Source organism: Anser cygnoides, chromosome Z, assembly GCF_040182565.1.
Source record: "Anser cygnoides isolate HZ-2024a breed goose chromosome Z, Taihu_goose_T2T_genome, whole genome shotgun sequence".
Classification (NCBI taxonomy): Eukaryota; Metazoa; Chordata; class Aves; order Anseriformes; family Anatidae; genus Anser; species Anser cygnoides.
In genome coordinates, this window is record NC_089912.1 from 62,275,029 (window position 1) to 62,299,152 (window position 24,124).

A 24,124-nucleotide genomic window follows, 5' to 3' on the forward strand; every position below is an offset into this window, starting at 1 on the left:
GCAGAATGACCACATGAACAGCTGACAGCAAAACCTCTCATATTCAGGCATTTATCCAGAAAGTTCAACACACCGAGGACAAAACACTGGGGGGCATAGGGTGGTCACAAGAATGGATAGTCTACAAGATTTTTGCAAAAGGAGAATCTGTTCTACCAGCAACGCTTTTATATCAACAAAGATGTTATAGAAAAGGCAAGAAAAAAGACTGTTTGAAATCCTTTAAAAAATTGTAAACAACAAAAAGCAAATAAAGGGAAACATACATAAACAGAAATACAAAGAGTATCGGAGCATTATATATGAAAAATTGATTTGGGTAGGCAAGGAAACCTGAAAATAAAGCACAAGCAAAACAGTCCATGAAAGCAACAAAAGGGAAACCCTGAAACACTTCTGCAGCCCAGCTGCCCCAACTGCTTCTGCCACAGCACTTTAACATCCCCCACCCAGCCACATTGGCCCACAGCCAGCCTGACCCGCAACCGGGGCACCCCAGCACCCCTACAGCACCGCTGGGAAAGATGTGTGCTGCCCCTGCCTGCAGCACGAGGGCACACCTCAGCTGGCTCCACAGAAGACTGAAGAAAAAAGGCAAACAGAAACCAAAACTGAAAACGGAAACAGGGGAATTCTCTCTGGATGATGATGATGAAAGGAAAGATGCAGTACAGCATAAAGCCCGACACACGGCAGCACCCCGAGCACTGCCACCACCCGCACCACCACCCAGCCCCAACAGGCTCCTGCCCAGCGCGACCCAACACCCACCATGCCTGGGCCCGCAGCCCCACCACCAACAGCCATCCACAGCGCCCTGGCGCTCCTGCTCCTCCTCACGCCTCTCGCCAACGCCTTCTCCTGCAGCCCCCTGCGCCTCCACGACAGCGCCTTCCCCTGGGACAGCCTCCAGCTCCTCCGCAACATGGCTCCCAGCCCCACGCAGCCCTGCCCGCATCAACACGCGCTTTTTCACTTCCCGGAGACCCTCCTGGACACCAACGACACACAGCAAGCCGCACACACCATCCTCTATCTCCTCCACCACCTCTTCAACATCCTCAGCAGTCCGAGAATCCCTGCGCACTGGCTCGACACCGCACGCCACGACCTCCTCAACAAGCTCAACCACTACATCCACCACCTCGAGCGCTGCTTCCCAGCCGACGCCACGCGCTTCCACAGGCGAGGGCCCCGCAACTTTCACCTCAGCATCAGCAAGTACTTCAGGAGCATCCAACACTTCCTCCAGAACCACAACTACAGCCCCTGCGCCTGGCACCACGTCCGCCTCGAGGCTCACACCTGCTTCCAGCGCCTGGACACACTGATACGGCGGATGAAGAGCCGAGCATTTCCCAGCCTCTCCCAAAGCCATCTGCGCCTTACAACTGTCCCCAGCCAACGCCAGTGGACACCGAGCAAGAGGCAGCAGCTGCAGCACAGACTGGGTCGGCTCAGCACTGCTCGGCCCTCCTCCAGCCACGAGCCCACAGCGGCGGGGAAACAGCCGTGACTGCGCCGAGGCCTGGCCCGGTCCTGGCTGCGGCACAGCGCATCCAGCCATGTGGTGCGCACCACGGACACTTCACTGCAAGGGAATGGGGAAGACACAGCTATGTCACACAGCTGGGGGACAGCCGTGATGCGATGTTGACAGGCGAAGAATTTATTACCCATGGGACTGTGTTGCCTCTCTGGACTGCGACCTCCCCTGACGGAAGAGGAAGGTGTCGATGGGCACTGTGGGGACTTGGACATGTTGATGACTATTTATTGCAGAACTTTATTTATCACGCCTTTGTTTATTTATCCCCCCCTTTTTAATTTATTTATTCATCCTTATTTATTTGCACTTAGTATTTATTCACTCTTTTTCTGGAAATAAAGATTTTATATTTTATAAAAAAGACGAGAAGTCGTGGTCATCTCTCACGGGCCCCACGGGCACAGGCGAGCTCCCTGAGGCCAGCAGAGCCTTGCCTCCTGCAGCCTGTCCCACTGATGGCCTTTGTCACTGGTTGAGGGCTCTCGGCTGCTGACTGCTACCACAGGGCTGCCGGGGAGCAGCATCTCTCCTGAACCCACCAAGCCCACGGGCATCTCCCGCCAACACCAGACCCTAATGGTGCATGCCTGCCCTGAAAACATGGCACCCGCGCCACACACTTCTCATCTGCCACCACCCACCTGCTCTCTTCCCAGTCCTCTCCCACTGCCAAGGTGTGAAAGCCACCTTCATGTGCACCCCAAGACCAACACCCCATCACGATCAACCTTCTAGCGATGCCATGGGGCTGCCTGGGGCTAAAGAGGGAGGCATGGACAAAGAGTACCTCACAGAGGAAAGGGGGGACCAAGCAAGACCTGTGGAAATCTGGGCAAGAAGCTGCACCTCAGTGCTAACCAACAACATACAGGAACACCAAAAAGCCCCAAAAAAAAAACCCTATCAGATGCTCAGGAGCTGCTCGTTGTTCTCCTACAGCCACCACAGTCTTGCACTTCTTCATCCCAACACAACCTTAGTAAGCAGACAGCAGCATCCTCCAACACCGCCACCCAAGACAGTCCAACCCAGTCAGCACAGAACAGTACAGCATCCCACATACCACCAGCTGCTCCTTTAACCTGACCACCACCCCAAAAACCACTGCCCCAGGTGCTTTACCCCCACAAGCCAGGGCAAGACAGCAGCAATGCCCAGTACCTCCAGGCTCCTCCTGGAGAGGGGAAAGAGGCCATGCTCCATGCTGTCACACCACCTCCAACATACCACTACTGCAAAGATACTGCTCTGGGCAAAAGCAAACAGAGATGTCACTTGCAACTGAGAAGCAAAGGAAAAAATGTACTCAGGCGCACAGCACGAGCCCTCCCGCAGCAGCCTCCAGCTCCTGGTCATACCACAGTCCTCCTCATGTTACTCCTAATCAGAAGTACCGTGCGATCCCAGACAGGGGGACCTGACTGACTGTCTTGTGACGTAGCTGCAGAGAGCTAACCCTCCTCAGAAGAACAGAACATGAGAGAAATGCAGGAAATTCAAACACGAATTTCGAACTTCCAAAACTGAAAGAAAAGTATTATCTTTATCTTTAATGTAATACAATACCAAAAAAGGGACCAGGGAGGTCACAGAATGTCCATCCCTAGAGATGCTCAACAGTTTCGTTCAATAAGTCCCTCAGGAAACTCAGGGAAACTACCCTCAGCACAAGATTGCACTCAGGATCTCGAAAGACTTCTTCCAAAATACATCATACCAGAATTTCAAAACATGAAAAGAAATGATACACTGAGTCATTAAAAAACACGGAAACAGAGAAACAGAGAAGTTCCAATAGTACAAGACAATTGCAAAGAAAACATCATTTTTACCAGGCAAGAAAACCTAAAACTGAAAAAAAAGCAACTGCTAATGATAAGACTTTTCTTTCACACAGCACATTGAGACACTTTCAATGAAAATTTACTCAACTGACAAAAGCAGCAAAACTGTAGTAAAATATTCTTGCCTGGCACTCCATCACTGAACATGAAACACCTCAAAACAGACTCCTCAGAAATTTTAAAAGCGTTTAAAGAGAAGAAAGGCAAGACCAAACACTGCAAGAACTCCATCAGTCAAACTCATTCGAACCTACAAACAAAAGCCGCCACCACCTTAAGGACAAGCCATGCTGGAGAGCTCCTGAGATTCATAGAGTTACAGGATCATTAAGGCTGGAAAAGACCTCCAAGATCATCTGCTCTAACCAACCCCCTACCCCCAATGTCACCCACTAAACCCTGACCCTAAGCACCACGTCCAAACTTTCCTAAAACACCCCCAGGGACAGTGATGCCACCACCTCCCTGGGCAACCCAATCCAACACCTGACCACTATTTCAGAGAGGAAATGTCTCAGAATTTCCAACCTAAACCTTCCCTGGCACAACTTGAGGCTATTCTCTCTTGTCCTACCGCTACTTACCTGTGAGAAGAGGCCAACCCCCAGCTCCCCACACCTTCCTTTCAGGTTGCTGTAGAGAGCCACAAGCTCTGCCCTGAGCCTCCTCTTCTCGAGAAGAAAAAACCCCAGTTCCCTCAGCCACTCCTCATTAACACTTGTGGTCCAGGCAGTTCACCAGCTTCACAGCCCTTCTCTGGGCACACTCCAGGGCCTTGATGTCTCTCTTGTACTGAGGGGACCAAAACTGAACACAGGACTCGAGGTGTGGCCTCACCATAGCAGAGTACAGGGGGATGATGACCTCCCTGCTCCTGCTGGCCATACTATTCCTAATACAAGCCAGGATGCCACCGGCCTTGTTGGCCACCCAGGCACACTGCCAGTATCATTTTCAAAATATTCCAAAACATAAAAAGCAACGATGCATTGTTACCAAAAAAAAGACAAATACGAAACCTAAAAAACCACACAAAAACTACTACCATTTCAAAAACGAAAAATATAAACACTTGAGACGCATGGGAAACTTTACCGGAAAAAAGACATACCAAAGAGGAAGAAAAAGGGAAGCCATAAAAAGTTCTCTCAGACAGAGCTCCACAGCCACCCTCTTCCCACCACTTTCACATCCCCCACACAAACACTAAGGACAGATTACCCACCACCTCAACAAAAAACACCAGCCAAGGACCTCCAGCACCCGCACCACGCTCAGGGCCACCCCAACAACGCACTTCCCCACACACCACAACCACCAAAACTGAAAACCACAGCCGGAAACTCTCACCAACCAGAAAGCGACGAAGGGAAAGAGAGATGCCGCACCGCATAAAGCCCGACACACGGCAGCACCCCGAGCACTGCCACCACCCGCACCACCACCCAGCCCCAACAGGCTCCTGCCCAGCGCGACCCAACACCCACCATGCCTGGGCCCGCAGCCCCACCACCAACAGCCATCCACAGCGCCCTGGCGCTCCTGCTCCTCCTCACGCCTCCCGCCGACGCCTTCTCCTGCAGCCCCCTGCGCCTCCACGACAGCGCCTTCCCCTGGGACAGCCTCCAGCTCCTCCGCGACATGGCTCCCAGCCCCACGCAGCCCTGCCCGCACCAACACGCGCCTTGCTCCTTCCCGGACACCCTCCTGGACACCAACGACACACAGCAAGCCGCACACGCCGCCCTCCACCTCCTCCAGCACCTCTTCGACACCCTCAGCAGCCCCAGCACCCCCGCGCACTGGCTCCACACCGCACGCCACGACCTCCTCAACCAGCTCCAGCACCACATCCACCACCTCGAGCGCTGCTTCCCAGCCGACGCCACGCGCTTCCACAGGCGAGGGCCCCGCAACCTTCACCTCGGCATCAACAAGTACTTCGGCTGCATCCAACACTTCCTCCAGAACCACACCTACAGCCCCTGCGCCTGGGACCACGTCCGCCTCGAGGCTCACGCCTGCTTCCAGCGCATCCACCGCCTCACCCGCGCCATGCGCTAAGAGGAGCCCCACACGCGCACCTCTGCCCTCACGCCTCCTATTTATCTATTTATTCAACTATTTATTGCAAACAAATAAACTTCACCTTTTCTACAAACCTTAACAGTGGCTCTTGTCTCACCAGTACAGAACCTCCCAAGGGGGCAGCCCACCTCCACACACAACCACCGCACCGAGCCCCACACAAGGACTCAAACACGGGGCCATCTCCCCTTCCCTCCCTCCCTCATGGCAGCTCGGGCTGGCACGGGGTGGGGTGGGAGCAGAAGGCTGCTCCAGCGTGCGGGGGCCAGCCCCAAATCCTCTTCCCCAGGGCCTCCACAACTGCTCCACGCTCAGGCAGCACCAAAGAAAAAGACGTGCCACCTCGCTCGGCGTTCAGCTGCATGCTCTGCAGATGGGGCACAGCACCCTCCTGCACACCGTGTCCCCGTGCTGCTTGCTGCATCACTCGGACCTGCGGGTCGCTCACTCAAGAGCCAGACGACAGACACAAATACTTCGTATTCTCTTCACTTCAGATACCTTTCCCGGGGCCGCAGATTTGGACAACAGCTCCCTTCCTCCTGCTCTTTGAACAACAACGACGTGCCATAGGGCAAAATGTGCAAGGTCCTGCCACGGACCTCCCACATCAGCCATGGCACATACAGACCCCCCTCCCACAGCCATGGCACATACAGACCCCCCTCCCACAGCCATGGCACATACAGACCCCCCTCCCACAGCCATGGCACATACAGACCCCCCTCCCACAGCCATGGCACATACAGACCTGCTAGTGACCTTCCCGTAACTAGGGGGAACCTAAGAGAAAGGTGGGGAGGGACTCACTCTGTGAGGGTGGAGGGAGAGGACGCCAGATAATGGCTTTCCACTAAAAGAGGGTACATTTACGTTACACTTTCCAAAGAAATCCTTTACTATAACGCTGCTGAGGCACCGGCACACGCTGCCCAAAGAAGCTGGGAATGCCCCGTCCCTGGCAGTGCTCAAGTCCAGGCTGCATGGCGTTTTCGGCACCAGGTCTGGAGGGAGGTGCCCCAGACCATGGCAGTGGGTTGGGACCGGGTGACCTTTAAGGTCCTTTCTAACCCCAACCATCCAAAAATTCTAGGATCTCAGGAAGCCTCCTCCTTCACCTCTTCCCACGTGAGAGAAATAACAAAGGGAACAGGGCTCAGGCCATCCCAAAAACAACACCCTTGCCATACAAACAGCTGATGGGCACTATACCTTCTCTCCACGTGCCACGGCTCACAAGGAACAGAAAGCAACAACCACAAGACTTGGTGCCTGAGGCCATGCGAATGGCAACACACACCCAACTCGCAAAAAGAAAAACCCCCCTTTTTCCTTTTGCCCAAAGCAAACACCTGTCCTAAATGCTCACAGCAGCTTCAAACGCTTAAGCCTCTAGGAGCTCCTCATACAGAGACATTCAGGGACCGAGGACCTACACCCACACCCATCTCCTCTCAAACAACCACCACGAAGCAATGGGGACACCAGACAGCTCCCTAAGGCTCCTTCGAAGAACATCGCTTCGCAATCCTTGGAAAACACAAATAGAATCATAGAATCATAGAATATCCTGAGTTGGAAGGGACCCTTAAGGATCATCAAGTCCAACTCTTGATACCGCACAGGTCTACCCAAAAGTTCAGATCCAATCTCTTCTTAAATTCAGACAGGCTCGGTGCAGTGACCACTTCCCTGGGGAGCCTGTTCCAGTGTGCAACCACCCTCTCTGTGAAGAACCCCCTCCTGATGTCGAGCCTAAATTTCCCCTGCCTCAGCTTAACCCCGTTCCCGCGGGTCCTGTCACTGGTGTTAATGGAGAAAAGGTCTCCTGCCTCTCGACACCCCCTTACGAGGAAGTTGTAGACTGTGATGAGGTCTCCCCTCAGCCTCCTCTTCTCCAGGCTGAACAGGCCCAGTGACCTCAGCCGTTCCTCGTACGTCTTCCCCTCCAGGCCTTTCACCATCTTCGTAGCCCACCTCTGGACACTCTCCAACAGTTTCATGTCCTTTTTATACTGTGGTGCCCAGAACTGCACACAGTACTCGAGGTGAGGCTGCACCAGCGCAGAGTAGAGCGGGACAATCACCTCCCTTGACCTACTAGCGATGCCGTGCTTGATGCACCCCAGGACACGGTTGGCCCTCCTGGCCGCCAGGGCACACTGCTGGCTCATATTCAACTTGCTGTCTACCACGACCCCCAGATCCCTCTCTTCTAGGCTGCTCTCCAGCGTCTCATCGCCCAGTCTGTACGTGCAGCCAGGGTTTCCCCGTCCCAGGTGCAGGACCCAGCACTTGCTCTTATTGAACTTCATGCGGTTGCTGATCGCCCAGCTCTCCAACCTATCCAGATCAGAAACATCAACACATACAAGGGAAAACACACGCAACACATTAATAGTACAAAGACGACAACCTAACGCTACGGGATTGCATAGCGAAAGTGGACTTGGGCAGAAAGAGAAATTTCAATGAAGCTACGACAAAAACATCCCCCTACAGGCCAAAATAGAAACCAGAAATAGAAAAAAGAAGCACATCTGCGGCACACCTTCCGCAGCACCTTCTCCCCACCACTTTCACATCCCCCGCCTCCCAATACCCCCAAAAAACACCAGCCAAAACACCAGCCAAGGACCTCCAGCACCCGCACCACGCTCAGGGCCACCCCAACAACGCACTTCCCCACACACCACAACCACAACCACCAAAACTGAAAACCACAGCCGGAAACTCTCACCAACCAGAAAGCGACGAAGGGAAAGAGAGATGCCGCACCGCATAAAGCCCGACACACGGCAGCACCCCGAGCACTGCCACCACCCGCACCACCACCCAGCCCCAACAGGCTCCTGCCCAGCGCGACCCAACACCCACCATGCCTGGGCCCGCAGCCCCACCACCAACAGCCATCCACAGCGCCCTGGCGCTCCTGCTCCTCCTCACGCCTCCCGCCGACGCCTTCTCCTGCAGCCCCCTGCGCCTCCACGACAGCGCCTTCCCCTGGGACAGCCTCCAGCTCCTCCGCGACATGGCTCCCAGCCCCACGCAGCCCTGCCCGCACCAACACGCGCCTTGCTCCTTCCCGGACACCCTCCTGGACACCAACGACACACAGCAAGCCGCACACGCCGCCCTCCACCTCCTCCAGCACCTCTTCGACACCCTCAGCAGCCCCAGCACCCCCGCGCACTGGCTCCACACCGCACGCCACGACCTCCTCAACCAGCTCCAGCACCACATCCACCACCTCGAGCGCTGCTTCCCAGCCGACGCCACGCGCTTCCACAGGCGAGGGCCCCGCAACCTTCACCTCGGCATCAACAAGTACTTCGGCTGCATCCAACACTTCCTCCAGAACCACACCTACAGCCCCTGCGCCTGGGACCACGTCCGCCTCGAGGCTCACGCCTGCTTCCAGCGCATCCACCGCCTCACCCGCGCCATGCGCTAAGAGGAGCCCCACACGCGCACCTCTGCCCTCACGCCTCCCTTCGCCCACCACACTGGGGCGCTGACAAGAACTGACCAGAGCCCACAGACCACCACCACCCACCACCTCCTTATTTAACTATTTATTTCAACCAAGCTTGTCGTCTATTTATTAACTATTTATGCAAAGGAAATAAAGACCTTTTGTAAGAACCTGACCAGTCCTAGAGCATCCCTCTCGCTGGCCTGAGGGCATCTCGATAATGCCCTCATCTCCAGCCTTACACTTCTGCTTAGCCCTCAAGTGCTCAGGCGCTTCCACTCAACCACCTCGGGACAACCCCACCAACCACACTCGTCTCCATCACCCCTCTCCCGTCCCGTCCCGGGGCACCTCTGCCAACAGCCCCTCTCTCTCTATCTCCCCACGCACACCCTCGCAGCTACCACCCCCACGCACCCAGCACCTCTCTCCTTCTCTCAGCCTCCATCAGCATGCACAGCTCGCTCTCGCTCCACTCCTCTCCTACCACCTCCACAGCTTCAGCGACCACAAACCCCTCCCTCCACCACACCGCTGATGACCTCGCCAGGCACACCGCTCCTCAGCCAACCCGCCCCTTCACAGCCCGCTGACCGCTCTCCCACCCACACGGCCCAGGATCAACGTGGCCTTCGCGCCTGACCACGCACACTGCACGCTCACGGGCATGACACACTCCCTGGTCACAGCCAACACAGCTGCACGAGAGGAATCTCCTCTTTGACTCAAGCTTCCCCTCTCAGGACAACGGTACCCTCCTACCTCACCAAGGGACACCACCCAACGTCATCTTTTTACACTGCACGGAGAAATTTAATGAAATATAACAAGGGCAAGTGTAGAGTCCTGCATCTGGGCAAGCACAACTCCAGACACCACGATGCCTTGGGGACCGTCCTGCTGGACAGCAGCAAAGGGGAAACGGACACGGGGCTCCTGGTGGACAGCACGATGACCAGGAGCCAGCTCTGTGCGCTCGTGGCTAAGAAGGCCAATGGCATCCTGGGGTGGATTACAAGGGCTGTGGTTATTACGTTAAGACAGCCTCTCCTTCCCCTCTACTCTGCCCTGCTGAGACCGCATCTGGAATATCGTCTCCAGTTCTCGGACCCTTACTTCACTAAGGACACGGAACTGCTTGAGAGAGTCCCGCACAGAGCCACGAGGATGAGGAAGGGAGTGGAGCATCTCCCTTACGACGAACGGCTGAGGGAGCTGGGTCTCTTTAGCTTGGAGAGCACGAGACTCAGGGGTCACCTCGATGTGTAAAGGATGAGTGTCAGGAGGACGGAGACAGGTTCTTCTCTCTGACATCTAAAGATAGGACAAGAAGCAATGCGTGCAAGCTGCAATACTCAGGTTACACCTCACGTTCTGTGTACACATGAGACAAAACTGTTTCACGGTGAGGGTGAGAGAACACTGGAACAGGCTGACCACGGGAGTTGTGGAGTCCCCTTCTCTGGAGGCATTCAAAACCTGCCTGGATGCGTTCTTGTGCGACGTCATCTAAGTCTTCCTGCTCTGGCAGTGGGAACAGACTAGATGATTGGCCAAGGTCCCTTCCAATCCCTCGTATTTTGTGATTCTGTGTGATTCTACCAAAGCTTTCGTACTTCCTCTCACAGTACCCTTCTGGACAAAACGGACAGCAAACAGCTCATCAACTACACAGCACGATGGGAAAACAACCACCAGACGAGGCGGCCTCAGCGGCTTACGCTAAACGGGGTTACAGCAGGCTGGCAGCCAGTCACTAACGGCATGCCCTAGCCCACCATTTTAGGGACAGGGCTCTTTAATGCCTTCACAAAAAACCTGGATGAAGGACTCAAAGGCAGAACACGTCACTTAGCGAACACCGCTACGCTCGGAAGAGGCGCGGACTCCCGCAAGGACACAGAGCCCTTGCACGGAGCCCTTGGCAAACCAGAGGGCTGGGCACTCACCAACCACCTCACGCGCACCAACAGCAAGCGCTGCATTGGGCTGCACCGGGGACGGGGCAACCCTGCCTTCACCTGCACACGGGAGGAACACAGGCCAGACAGCGGCCCCACAGAAACACATCTCAGAGTTTGGGTCAACACCAAGCGCAACATGAGCCAGCAGCATGCCCTGGCAGACAAAAGGGACAGCCGTATCCTGGGCGGCCTCAGGCCCAGCGAGGGAAGGGACTGTCCCACTCTGCTCTGGGGCAGCCTCACCTCGAGCACCCCCTACGCTTCTGGGTACCACAAAACAAGGGCATAAAGCCATTGGAGAACTTCCAAAGGAGGGAAACGGAGACTGTGAAAGGTCCGGAGAGCAAGACGAGTGAGCAGTAGATGAGGTCCCTCACTTCCTGCAGCCAACAATAGAGGAGACGGAGGGGACACCTCATGCCGGCCTACAGCTCCCTCATGAGGGAGCAGAGGGGCAGGCGCTGAGCTCTGCTCTCTGGGGACAGCGACAGGACCCCAGGGAACGCCATGGAGCTGGGACAGGGGAGGGTCACCCTGCCTCTTAGGAAAAGGTTCTTCCCAGTCAAGGTAGCTGGACACTGGAACACGCTCCACAGGGAGATGGTCACGGCACCAAACCCGCCCGGAGCTCAAGGAGTGCTTGGACAAGGCTCTCACAAATACAGTTTGGTTCTTGGCTCCTCCACCATGGACCCGGGACTTGGACTCCGTGATCCCTGAGGGTCCCTTCACACTCACAATGTAACATGGTTCTACAATTCTTCTTGCCTCCTGACACCTTCACAGCCTTCTTGACAGCCTTCGTCCCACAAGGACCAACCAACGCCTACATGCCAGGACAGAGGAAAGAGCTCCTTGCCATTCTACTGCTTCACAAAGAACTAATACCAAAACAAAGGGGAAAGACAGACCAAAAACCAAACCCAATACGACCAGCAACCGGCCTTCACGCAACAAAAGCACATGCTCAGAAAGGCAATTCTGAAGGGCAAAAGAAAAGCATGATAGCACTCCTCAAGGAATAAAGGGAAACCCTCACACACCCACACCACAACCGCTCTCGCGGCCTCTGCCCCAGCGCTTGCACACCCTGCCTTCAACCACACCACCACTGCAGACAACCTCCCGTCAGCCACAACACTCCCCTCGCAGGAAGGCACGCACAGCACCACGGCCAATGCAGTGTCCTCTCTGGAGACACGAGATGGACTTGATGAGTTAGCGCAACAACGCTAGGGAACGGTCTAGACAACAAGTCTTATGAGGGGGGCACAGGGACCCTGTGTCCCACCCCCCCTTGTACGAAAGAGGGCTCAGGGGAGACCTTGCTGTACTTCACAAATAACTTAAGGGACGTTGCGTTGCAAGGTGGAGAACGGGGCTCTTCTCCACAGCACTAAGAGGGAAAAGGGCCTTACGGTTCGGTTCACCAGCAGAGGTCTAGCCTGGAGACGAGGAGAAATTTCATGACTGAAACGGTTGGGCAGCATTGGGATAGGCTGTCCGGCAAAATGGTTGAGTCAGTATCCCTGGAGATCTTCGAGAAACGTGTACATTCAGGACGTAATGACAAGGGTTACTGCTGGGCTCTAATTCAAGATTAATGGTTCAACTAGATGACCTTAGACGTCTTCCCCAAACTCTATGATTCCATGACCCTTGGGGGTCCCTTCATTTGCAGGAAACGCTACCATAAAGTTCCTCTTCATCCAAAAACAAAACGCACACAAACCCAAGACACGGGTGATCCGACACAGGGACAAGCAGCAGACAAGCTTTGGGAAGCTCCATCCAGACAGACATTCAAAGCACAGGAAGACGAGGGACACATCTCCTCCAACGATACCTGACCACAGAACCGCAGTAGGACCGAGCAGCTCACAACACCCCTGCCTCCAGAAACACCTCTAAACCTGCCATGAACGACTGCGCTGAAAGTAAAATGCAACAGACAGGCAAAATAAGACCACAAAGAAAAAACCCAAACCCAACACTAGGGCATGACATAGGGAAAGCGGACCTAGGGAGGAAAAGCGATCTTGGGGAGTACTCAACTACTCTCCCTCAAGGCCAAAAGGGAAACACAAAGAAAAGCACATCCGCAACACAGCTGCGCCAGAACCCTCTTCCCACCACTTTCACATCCCCCACACAAACACTAAGGACAGATTACCCACCACCTCAACAAAAAACACCAGCCAAGGACCTCCAGCACCCGCACCACGCTCAGGGCTACCCCAACAACGCACTTCCCCACACACCACAACCACAACCACCAAAACTGAAAACCACAGCCGGAAACTCTCACCAACCAGAAAGCGACGAAGGGAAAGAGAGATGCCGCACCGCATAAAGCCCGACACACGGCAGCACCCCGAGCACTGCCACCACCCGCACCACCACCCAGCCCCAACAGGCTCCTGCCCAGCGCGACCCAACACCCACCATGCCTGGGCCCGCAGCCCCACCACCAACAGCCATCCACAGCGCCCTGGCGCTCCTGCTCCTCCTCACGCCTCCCGCCGACGCCTTCTCCTGCAGCCCCCTGCGCCTCCACGACAGCGCCTTCCCCTGGGACAGCCTCCAGCTCCTCCGCGACATGGCTCCCAGCCCCACGCAGCCCTGCCCGCACCAACACGCGCCTTGCTCCTTCCCGGACACCCTCCTGGACACCAACGACACACAGCAAGCCGCACACGCCGCCCTCCACCTCCTCCAGCACCTCTTCGACACCCTCAGCAGCCCCAGCACCCCCGCGCACTGGCTCCACACCGCACGCCACGACCTCCTCAACCAGCTCCAGCACCACATCCACCACCTCGAGCGCTGCTTCCCAGCCGACGCCACGCGCTTCCACAGGCGAGGGCCCCGCAACCTTCACCTCGGCATCAACAAGTACTTCGGCTGCATCCAACACTTCCTCCAGAACCACACCTACAGCCCCTGCGCCTGGGACCACGTCCGCCTCGAGGCTCACGCCTGCTTCCAGCGCATCCACCGCCTCACCCGCGCCATGCGCTAAGAGGAGCCCCACACGCGCACCTCTGCCCTCACGCCTCCTATTTATCTATTTATTCAACTATTTATTGAAAACAAATAAACTTCACCTTTTCTACAAACCTTAACAGTGGCTCTTGTCTCACCAGTACAGAACCTCCCAAGGGGGCAGCCCACCTCCACACACAACCACCGCACCGAGCCCCACACAAGGACTCAAACACGGGGCCATCTCCCCTTCCCTCCCTCCCTCATGGCAGCTCGGGCTGGCACGGGGTGGGGTGGGAGCAGAAGGCTGCTCCAGCATGCGGGGGCCAGCCCCAAATCCTCTTCCCCAGGGCCTCCACAACTGCTCCACGCTCAGGCAGCACCAAAGAAAAAGACGTGCCACCTCGCTCGGCGTTCAGCTGCATGCTCTGCAGATGGGGCACAGCACCCTCCTGCACACCGTGTCCCCGTGCTGCTTGCTGCATCACTCGGACCTGCGGGTCGCTCACTCAAGAGCCAGACGACAGACACAAATACTTCGTATTCTCTTCACTTCAGATACCTTTCCAGGGGCCGCAGATTTGGACAACAGCTCCCTTCCTCCTGCTCTTTGAACAACAACGACGAGCCATAGGGCAAAATGTGCAAGGTCCTGCCACGGACCTCCCACATCAGCCATGGCACATACAGACCCCCCTCCCACATCAGCCATGGCACATACAGACCCCCCTCCCACATCAGCCATGGCACATACAGACCCCCCTCCCACATCAGCCATGGCACATACAGACCCCCCTCCCACATCAGCCATGGCACATACAGACCCCCCTCCCACAGCCATGGCACATACAGACCCCCCTCCCACAGCCATGGCACATACAGACCCCCCTCCCACATCAGCCATGGCACATACAGACCCCCCTCCCACATCAGCCATGGCACATACAGACCCCCCTCCCACATCAGCCATGGCACATACAGACCCCCCTCCCACAGCCATGGCACATACAGACCCCCCTCCCACAGCCATGGCACATACAGACCCCCCTCCCACAGCCATGGCACATACAGACCCCCCTCCCACAGCCATGGCACATACAGACCTGCTAGTGACCTTCCCGTAACTAGGGGGAACCTAAGAGAAAGGTGGGGAGGGACTCACTCTGTGACGGTGGAGGGAGAGGACACCAGATAATGGCTTTCCACTAAAAGAGGGTACATTTACGTTACACTTTCCAAAGAAATCCTTTACTATAACGCTGCTGAGGCACCGGCACACGCTGCCCAAAGAAGCTGGGAATGCCCCGTCCCTGGCAGTGCTCAAGTCCAGGCTGCATGGCGTTTTCGGCACCAGGTCTGGAGGGAGGTGCCCCAGACCATGGCAGTGGGTTGGGACCGGGTGACCTTTAAGGTCCTTTCTAACCCCAACCATCCAAAAATTCTAGGATCTCAGGAAGCCTCCTCCTTCACCTCTTCCCACGTGAGAGAAATAACAAAGGGAACAGGGCTCAGGTCATCCCAGAAACAACACCCTTGCCATACAAACAGCTGATGGGCACTATACCTTCTCTCCACGTGCCACGGCTCACAAGGAACAGAAAGCAACAACCACAAGACTTGGTGCCTGAGGCCATGCGAATGGCAACACACACCCAACTCGCAAAAAGAAAAACCCCCCTTCTTCCTTTTGCCCAAAGCAAACACCTGTCCTAAATGCTCACAGCAGCTTCAAACGCTTAAGCCTCTAGGAGCTCCTCATACAGAGACATTCAGGGACCGAGGACCTACACCCACACCCATCTCCTCTCAAACAACCACCACGAAGCAATGGGGACACCAGACACCTCCCTAAGGCTCCTTCGAAGAACATCGCTTCGCAATCCTTGGAAAACACAAATAGAATCATAGAATCATAGAATATCCTGAGTTGGAAGGGACCCTTAAGGATCATCAAGTCCAACTCTTGATACCGCACAGGTCTACCCAAAAGTTCAGATCCAATCTCTTCTTAAATTCAGACAGGCTCGGTGCAGTGACCACTTCCCTGGGGAGCCTGTTCCAGTGTGCAACCACCCTCTCTGTGAAGAACCCCCTCCTGATGTCGAGCCTAAATTTCCCCTGCCTCAGCTTAACCCCGTTCCCGCGGGTCCTGTCACTGGTGTTAATGGAGAAAAGGTCTCCTGCCTCTCGACACCCCCTTACGAGGAAGTTGTAGACTGTGATGAGGTCTCCCCTCAGCCTCCTCTTCTCCAGGCTGAACAGGCCCAGTGACCTCAGCCGTTCCTCGTACGTCTTCCCCTCCAGGCCTTTCACCATCTTCGTAGCCCACCTCTGGACACTCTCCAACAGTTTCATGTCCTTTTTATACTGTGGTGCCCAGAACTGCACACAGTACTCGAGGTGAGGCCGCACCAGCGCAGAGTAGAGCGGGACAATCACCTCCCTTGACCTACTAGCGATGCCGTGCTTGATGCACCCCAGGACACGGTTGGCCCTCCTGGCCGCCAGGGCACACTGCTGGCTCATATTCAACTTGCTGTCTACCACGACCCCCAGATCCCTCTCTTCTAGGCTGCTCTCCAGCGTCTCATCGCCCAGTCTGTACGTGCAGCCAGGGTTTCCCCGTCCCAGGTGCAGGACCCAGCACTTGCTCTTATTGAACTTCATGCGGTTGCTGATCGCCCAGCTCTCCAACCTATCCAGATCAGAAACATCAACACATACAAGGGAAAACACACGCAACACATTAATAGTACAAAGACGACAACCTAACGCTACGGGATTGCATAGCGAAAGTGGACTTGGGCAGAAAGAGAAATTTCAATGAAGCTACGACAAAAACATCCCCCTACAGGCCAAAATAGAAACCAGAAATAGAAAAAAGAAGCACATCTGCGGCACACCTTCCGCAGCACCTTCTCCCCACCACTTTCACATCCCCCGCCTCCCAATACCCCCAAAAAACACCAGCCAAAACACCAGCCAAGGACCTCCAGCACCCGCACCACGCTCAGGGCCACCCCAACAACGCACTTCCCCACACACCACAACCACAACCACCAAAACTGAAAACCACAGCCGGAAACTCTCACCAACCAGAAAGCGACGAAGGGAAAGAGAGATGCCGCACCGCATAAAGCCCGACACACGGCAGCACCCCGAGCACTGCCACCACCCGCACCACCACCCAGCCCCAACAGGCTCCTGCCCAGCGCGACCCAACACCCACCATGCCTGGGCCCGCAGCCCCACCACCAACAGCCATCCACAGCGCCCTGGCGCTCCTGCTCCTCCTCACGCCTCCCGCCGACGCCTTCTCCTGCAGCCCCCTGCGCCTCCACGACAGCGCCTTCCCCTGGGACAGCCTCCAGCTCCTCCGCGACATGGCTCCCAGCCCCACGCAGCCCTGCCCGCACCAACACGCGCCTTGCTCCTTCCCGGACACCCTCCTGGACACCAACGACACACAGCAAGCCGCACACGCCGCCCTCCACCTCCTCCAGCACCTCTTCGACACCCTCAGCAGCCCCAGCACCCCCGCGCACTGGCTCCACACCGCACGCCACGACCTCCTCAACCAGCTCCAGCACCACATCCACCACCTCGAGCGCTGCTTCCCAGCCGACGCCACGCGCTTCCACAGGCGAGGGCCCCGCAACCTTCACCTCGGCATCAACAAGTACTTCGGCTGCATCCAACACTTCCTCCAGAACCACACCTACAGCCCCTGCGCCTGGGACCACGTCCGCCTCGAGGCTCACGCCTGCTTCCAGCGCATCCACCGCCTCACCCGCGCCATGCGCTAAGAGGAGCCCCACACGCGCACCTCTGCCCTCACGCCTCCCTTCGCCCACCACACTGGGACGCTGACAAGAACTGACCAGAGCCCACAGACCACCACCACCCACCGCCTCCTTATTTAACTATTTATTTCAACCAAGTTTGTCGTCTATTTATTAACTATTTATGCAAAGGAAATAAAGACCTTTTGTAAGAACCTGACCAGTCCTAGAGCATCCCTCTCGCTGGCCTGAGGGCATCTGGATAATGCCCTCATCTCCAGCCTTACACTTCTGCTTAGCCCTCAAGTGCTCAGGCGCTTCCACTCAACCACCTCGGGACAACCCCACCAACCACACTCGTCTCCATCACCCCTCTCCCGTCCCGTCCCGGGGCACCTCTGCCAACAGCCCCTCTCTCTCTATCTCCCCACGCACACCCTCGCAGCTACCACCCCCACGCACCCAGCACCTCTCTCCTTCTCTCAGCCTCCATCAGCATGCACAGCTCGCTCTCGCTCCACTCCTCTCCTACCACCTCCACAGCTTCAGCGACCACAAACCCCTCCCTCCACCACACCGCTGATGACCTCGCCAGGCACACCGCTCCTCAGCCAACCAGCCCCTTCACAGCCCGCTGACCGCTCTCCCACCCACACGGCCCAGGATCAACGTGGCCTTCGCGCCTGACCACGCACACTGCACGCTCACGGGCATGACACACTCCCTGGTCACAGCCAACACAGCTGCACGAGAGGAATCTCCTCTTTGACTCAAGCTTCTCCTCTCAGGACAACGGTACCCTCCTACCTCACCAAGGGACACCACCCAACGTCATCTTTTTACACTGCACGGAGAAATTTAATGAAATATAACAAGGGCAAGTGTAGAGTCCTGCATCTGGGCAAGCACAACTCCAGACACCACGATGCCTTGGGGACCGTCCTGCTGGACAGCAGCAAAGGGGAAACGGACACGGGGGTCCTGGTGGACAGCACGATGACCAGGAGCCAGCTCTGTGCGCTCGTGGCTAAGAAGGCCAATGGCATCCTGGGGTGGATTACAAGGGCTGTGGTTATTACGTTAAGACAGCCTCTCCTTCCCCTCTACTCTGCCCTGCTGAGACCGCATCTGGAATATCGTCTCCAGTTCTCGGACCCTTACTTCACTAAGGACACGGAACTGCTTGAGAGAGTCCCGCACAGAGCCACGAGGATGAGGAAGGGAGTGGAGCATCTCCCTTACGACGAACGGCTGAGGGAGCTGGGTCTCTTTAGCTTGGAGAGCACGAGACTCAGGGGTCACCTCGATGTGTAAAGGATGAGTGTCAGGAGGACGGAGACAGGTTCTTCTCTCTGACATCTAAAGATAGGACAAGAAGCAATGCGTGCAAGCTGCAATACTCAGGTTACACCTCACGTTCTGTGTAAATATGAGACAAAACTGTTTCACGGTGAGGGTGAGAGAACACTGGAACAGGCTGACCACGGGAGTTGTGGAGTCCCCTTCTCTGGAGGCATTCAAAACCTGCCTGGATGCGTTCTTGTGCGACGTCATCTAAGTCTTCCTGCTCTGGCAGTGGGAACAGACTAGATGATTGGCCAAGGTCCCTTCCAATCCCTCGTATTTTGTGATTCTGTGTGATTCTACCAAAGCTTTCGTACTTCCTCTCACAGTACCCTTCTGGACAAAACGGACAGCAAACAGCTCATCAACTACACAGCACGATGGGAAAACAACCACCAGACGAGGCGGCCTCAGCGGCTTACGCTAAACGGGGTTACAGCAGGCTGGCAGCCAGTCACTAACGGCATGCCCTAGCCCACCATTTTAGGGACAGGGCTCTTTAATGCCTTCACAAAAAACCTGGATGAAGGACTCAAAGGCAGAACACGTCACTTAGCGAACACCGCTACGCTCGGAAGAGGCGCGGACTCCCGCAAGGACACAGAGCCCTTGCACGGAGCCCTTGGCAAACCAGAGGGCTGGGCACTCACCAACCACCTCACGCGCACCAACAGCAAGCGCTGCATTGGGCTGCACCGGGGACGGGGCAACCCTGCCTTCACCTGCACACGGGAGGAACACAGGCCAGACAGCGGCCCCACAGAAACACATCTCAGAGTTTGGGTCAACACCAAGCGCAACATGAGCCAGCAGCATGCCCTGGCAGACAAAAGGGACAGCCGTATCCTGGGCGGCCTCAGGCCCAGCGAGGGAAGGGACTGTCCCACTCTGCTCTGGGGCAGCCTCACCTCGAGCACCCCCTACGCTTCTGGGTACCACAAAACAAGGGCATAAAGCCATTGGAGAACTTCCAAAGGAGGGAAACGGAGACTGTGAAAGGTCCGGAGAGCAAGACGTGTGAGCAGTAGATGAGGTCCCTCACTTCCTGCAGCCAACAATAGAGGAGACGGAGGGGACACCTCATGCCGGCCTACAGCTCCCTCATGAGGGAGCAGAGGGGCAGGCGCTGAGCTCTGCTCTCTGGGGACAGCGACAGGACCCCAGGGAACGCCATGGAGCTGGGACAGGGGAGGGTCACCCTGCCTCTTAGGAAAAGGTTCTTCCCAGTCAAGGTAGCTGGACACTGGAACACGCTCCACAGGGAGATGGTCACGGCACCAAACCCTCCCGGAGCTCAAGGAGTGCTTGGACAAGGCTCTCACAAATACAGTTTGGTTCTTGGCTCCTCCACCATGGACCCGGGACTTGGACTCCGTGATCCCTGAGGGTCCCTTCACACTCACAATATAACATGGTTCTACAATTCTTCTTGCCTCCTGACACCTTCACAGCCTTCTTGACAGCCTTCGTCCCACAAGGACCAACCAACACCTACATGCCAGGACAGAGGAAAGAGCTCCTTGCCATTCTACTGCTTCACAAAGAACTAATACCAAAACAAAGGGGAAAGACAGACCAAAAACCAAACCCAATACGACCAGCAACCGGCCTTCACGCAACAAAAGCACATGCTCAGAAAGGCAATTCTGAAGGGCAAAAGAAAAGCATGATAGCACTCCTCAAGGAATAAAGGGAAACCCTCACACACCCACACCACAACCGCTCTCGCGGCCTCTGCCCCAGCGCTTGCACACCCTGCCTTCAACCACACCACCACTGCAGACAACCTCCCGTCAACCACAACACTCCCCTCGCGGGGAGGCACGCACAGCACCACGGCCAATGCAGTGTCCTCTCTGGAGACACGAGATGGACTTGATGAGTTAGCGCAACAACGCTAGGGAACGGTCTAGACAACAAGTCTTATGAGGGGGGCACAGGGACCCTGTGTCCCCCCCCACCCTTGTACGAAAGAGGGCTCAGGGGAGACCTTGCTGTACTTCACAAACAACTTAAGGGACGTTGCGTTGCAAGGTGGAGAACGGGGCTCTTCTCCACAGCACTAAGAGGGAAAAGGGCCTTACGGTTCGGTTCACCAGCAGAGGTCTAGCCTGGAGACGAGGAGAAATTTCATGACTGAAACGGTTGGGCAGCATTGGGATAGGCTGTCCGGCAAAATGGTTGAGTCAGTATCCCTGGAGATCTTCAAGAAACACGTACATTCAGGACATAATGACAAGGGTTACTGCTGGACTCTAATTCAAGATTAATGGTTCAACTAGATGATCTTAGACGTCTTCCCCAAACTCTATGATTCCATGACCCTTGGGGGTCCCTTCATTTGCAGGAAACGCTACCATAAAGTTCCTCTTCATCCAAAAACAAAACGCACACAAACCCAAGACACGGGTGATCCGACACAGGGACAAGCAGCAGACAAGCTTTGGGAAGCTCCATCCAGACAGACATTCAAAGCACAGGAAGACGAGGGACACATCTCCTCCAACGATACCTGACCACAGAACCGCAGTAGGACCGAGCAGCTCACAACACCCCTGCCTCCAGAAACACCTCTAAACCTGCCACGAACGACTGCGCTGAAAGTAAAATGCAACAGACAGGCAAAATAAGACCACAAAGAAAAAACCCAGACCCAACACTACGGCATGACATAGGGAAAGCGGACCTAGGGAGGAAGAGCGATCTTGGGGAGTACTCAACTACTCTCCCTCAAGGCCAAAAGGGAAACACAAAGAAAAGCACATCCGCAACACAGCTGCGCCAGCACCCTCTTCCCACCACTTTCACATCCCCCACACAAACACTAAGGACAGATTACCCACCACCTCAACAAAAAACACCAGCCAAGTACCTCCAGCACCCGCACCACGCTCAGGGCCACCCCAACAACGCACTTCCCCACACACCACAACCACCAAAACTGAAAACCACAGCCGGAAACTCTCACCAACCAGAAAGCGACGAAGGGAAAGAGAGATGCCGCACCGCATAAAGCCCGACACACGGCAGCACCCCGAGCACTGCCACCACCCGCACCACCACCCAGCCCCAACAGGCTCCTGCCCAGCGCGACCCAACACCCACCATGCCTGGGCCCGCAGCCCCACCACCAACAGCCATCCACAGCGCCCTGGCGCTCCTGCTCCTCCTCACGCCTCCCGCCGACGCCTTCTCCTGCAGCCCCCTGCGCCTCCACGACAGCACCTTCCCCTGGGACAGCCTCCAGCTCCTCCGCGACATGGCTCCCAGCCCCACGCAGCCCTGCCCGCACCAACACGCGCCTTGCTCCTTCCCGGACACCCTCCTGGACACCAACGACACACAGCAAGCCGCACACGCCGCCCTCCACCTCCTCCAGCACCTCTTCGACACCCTCAGCAGCCCCAGCACCCCCGCGCACTGGCTCCACACCGCACGCCACGACCTCCTCAACCAGCTCCAGCACCACATCCACCACCTCGAGCACTGCTTCCCAGCCGACGCCACGCGCTTCCACAGGCGAGGGCCCCGCAACCTTCACCTCGGCATCAACAAGTACTTCGGCTGCATCCAACACTTCCTCCAGAACCACACCTACAGCCCCTGCGCCTGGGACCACGTCCGCCTCGAGGCTCACGCCTGCTTCCAGCGCATCCACCGCCTCACCCGCGCCATGCGCTAAGAGGAGCCCCACACGCGCACCTCTGCCCTCACGCCTCCTATTTATCTATTTATTCAACTATTTATTGAAAACAAATAAACTTCACCTTTTCTACAAACCTTAACAGTGGCTCTTGTCTCACCAGTACAGAACCTCCCAAGGGGGCAGCCCACCTCCACACACAACCACCGCACCGAGCCCCACACAAGGACTCAAACACGGGGCCATCTCCCCTTCCCTCCCTCCCTCATGGCTGGCACGGGGTGGGGTGGGAGCAGAAGGCTGCTCCAGCGTGCGGGGGCCAGCCCCAAATCCTCTTCCCCAGGGCCTCCACAACTGCTCCACGCTCAGGCAGCACCAAAGAAAAAGACGTGCCACCTCGCTCGGCGTTCAGCTGCATGCTCTGCAGATGGGGCACAGCACCCTCCTGCACACCGTGTCCCCGTGCTGCTTGCTGCATCACTCGGACCTGCGGGTCGCTCACTCAAGAGCCAGACGACAGACACAAATACTTCGTATTCTCTTCACTTCAGATACCTTTCCCGGGGCCGCAGATTTGGACAACAGCTCCCTTCCTCCTGCTCTTTGAACAACAACGACGTGCCATAGGGCAAAATGTGCAAGGTCCTGCCACGGACCTCCCACATCAGCCATGGCACATACAGACCTCCCTCCCACAGCCATGGCACATACAGACCCCCCTCCCACAGCCATGGCACATACAGACCCCCCTCCCACAGCCATGGCACATACAGACCCCCCTCCCACAGCCATGGCACATACAGACCTGCTAGTGACCTTCCCGTAACTAGGGGGAACCTAAGAGAAAGGTGGGGAGGGACTCACTCTGTGACGGTGGAGGGAGAGGACGCCAGATAATGGCTTTCCACTAAAAGAGGGTACATTTACGTTACACTTTCCAAAGAAATCCTTTACTATAACGCTGCTGAGGCACCGGCACACGCTGCCCAAAGAAGCTGGGAATGCCCCGTCCCTGGCAGTGCTCAAGTCCAGGCTGGATGGCGTTTGCGGCACCAGGTCTGGAGGGAGGTGCCCCAGACCATGGCAGTGGGTTGGGACCGGGTGACCTTTAAGGTCCTTTCTAACCCCAACCATCCAAAAATTCTAGGATCTCAGGAAGCCTCCTCCTTCACCTCTTCCCACGTGAGAGAAATAACAAAGGGAACAGGGCTCAGGCCATCCCAAAAACAACACCCTTGCCATACAAACAGCTGATGGGCACTATACCTTCTCTCCACGTGCCACGGCTCACAAGGAACAGAAAGCAACAACCACAAGACTTGGTGCCTGAGGCCATGCGAATGGCAACACACACCCAACTCGCAAAAAGAAAAACCCCCCTTCTTCCTTTTGCCCAAAGCAAACGCCTGTCCTAAATGCTCACAGCAGCTTCAAACGCTTAAGCCTCTAG

The 24,124-nt window shown here is 56.2% G+C and overlaps 7 protein-coding genes across 24 annotated transcripts in view; 6 read left to right on the forward strand and 1 right to left on the reverse strand.

The window, feature by feature from the left end:
• The window catches only part of LOC106045176 (ubiquitin-associated protein 2), a 128,646-nt gene that overhangs the window by 9,124 nt on the left and 95,398 nt on the right, over positions 1–24,124 (reverse strand). The gene's annotated exons all lie outside the window — the stretch shown is intronic.
• On the forward strand, positions 563–2,051 carry LOC106045177 (interferon-like). Its single transcript, XM_013195551.3, has one exon. The coding sequence runs from the start codon at positions 773–775 to the stop codon at positions 1,514–1,516; it is 744 nt and encodes a 247-aa protein (XP_013051005.3). The 5' UTR covers positions 563–772; the 3' UTR covers positions 1,517–2,051.
• LOC136789086 (interferon) lies at positions 4,549–5,519 on the forward strand. The gene has a single exon (XM_066988575.1). The coding sequence runs from the start codon at positions 4,882–4,884 to the stop codon at positions 5,455–5,457; it is 576 nt and encodes a 191-aa protein (XP_066844676.1). The 5' UTR covers positions 4,549–4,881; the 3' UTR covers positions 5,458–5,519.
• Positions 7,925–8,935, forward strand: LOC136789085 (interferon). Its single transcript, XM_066988574.1, has one exon. The coding sequence runs from the start codon at positions 8,360–8,362 to the stop codon at positions 8,933–8,935; it is 576 nt and encodes a 191-aa protein (XP_066844675.1). The 5' UTR covers positions 7,925–8,359.
• On the forward strand, positions 13,022–13,942 carry LOC136789087 (interferon). Its single transcript, XM_066988576.1, has one exon. It carries the CDS (start codon positions 13,367–13,369, stop codon positions 13,940–13,942), a length of 576 nt encoding a protein of 191 aa, XP_066844677.1. The 5' UTR covers positions 13,022–13,366.
• Positions 16,701–17,919, forward strand: LOC106045178 (interferon). Its single transcript, XM_066988134.1, has one exon. The coding sequence runs from the start codon at positions 17,136–17,138 to the stop codon at positions 17,709–17,711; it is 576 nt and encodes a 191-aa protein (XP_066844235.1). The 5' UTR covers positions 16,701–17,135; the 3' UTR covers positions 17,712–17,919.
• Positions 21,624–22,713, forward strand: LOC125180136 (interferon). Its single transcript, XM_066988137.1, has one exon. It carries the CDS (start codon positions 22,138–22,140, stop codon positions 22,711–22,713), a length of 576 nt encoding a protein of 191 aa, XP_066844238.1. The 5' UTR covers positions 21,624–22,137.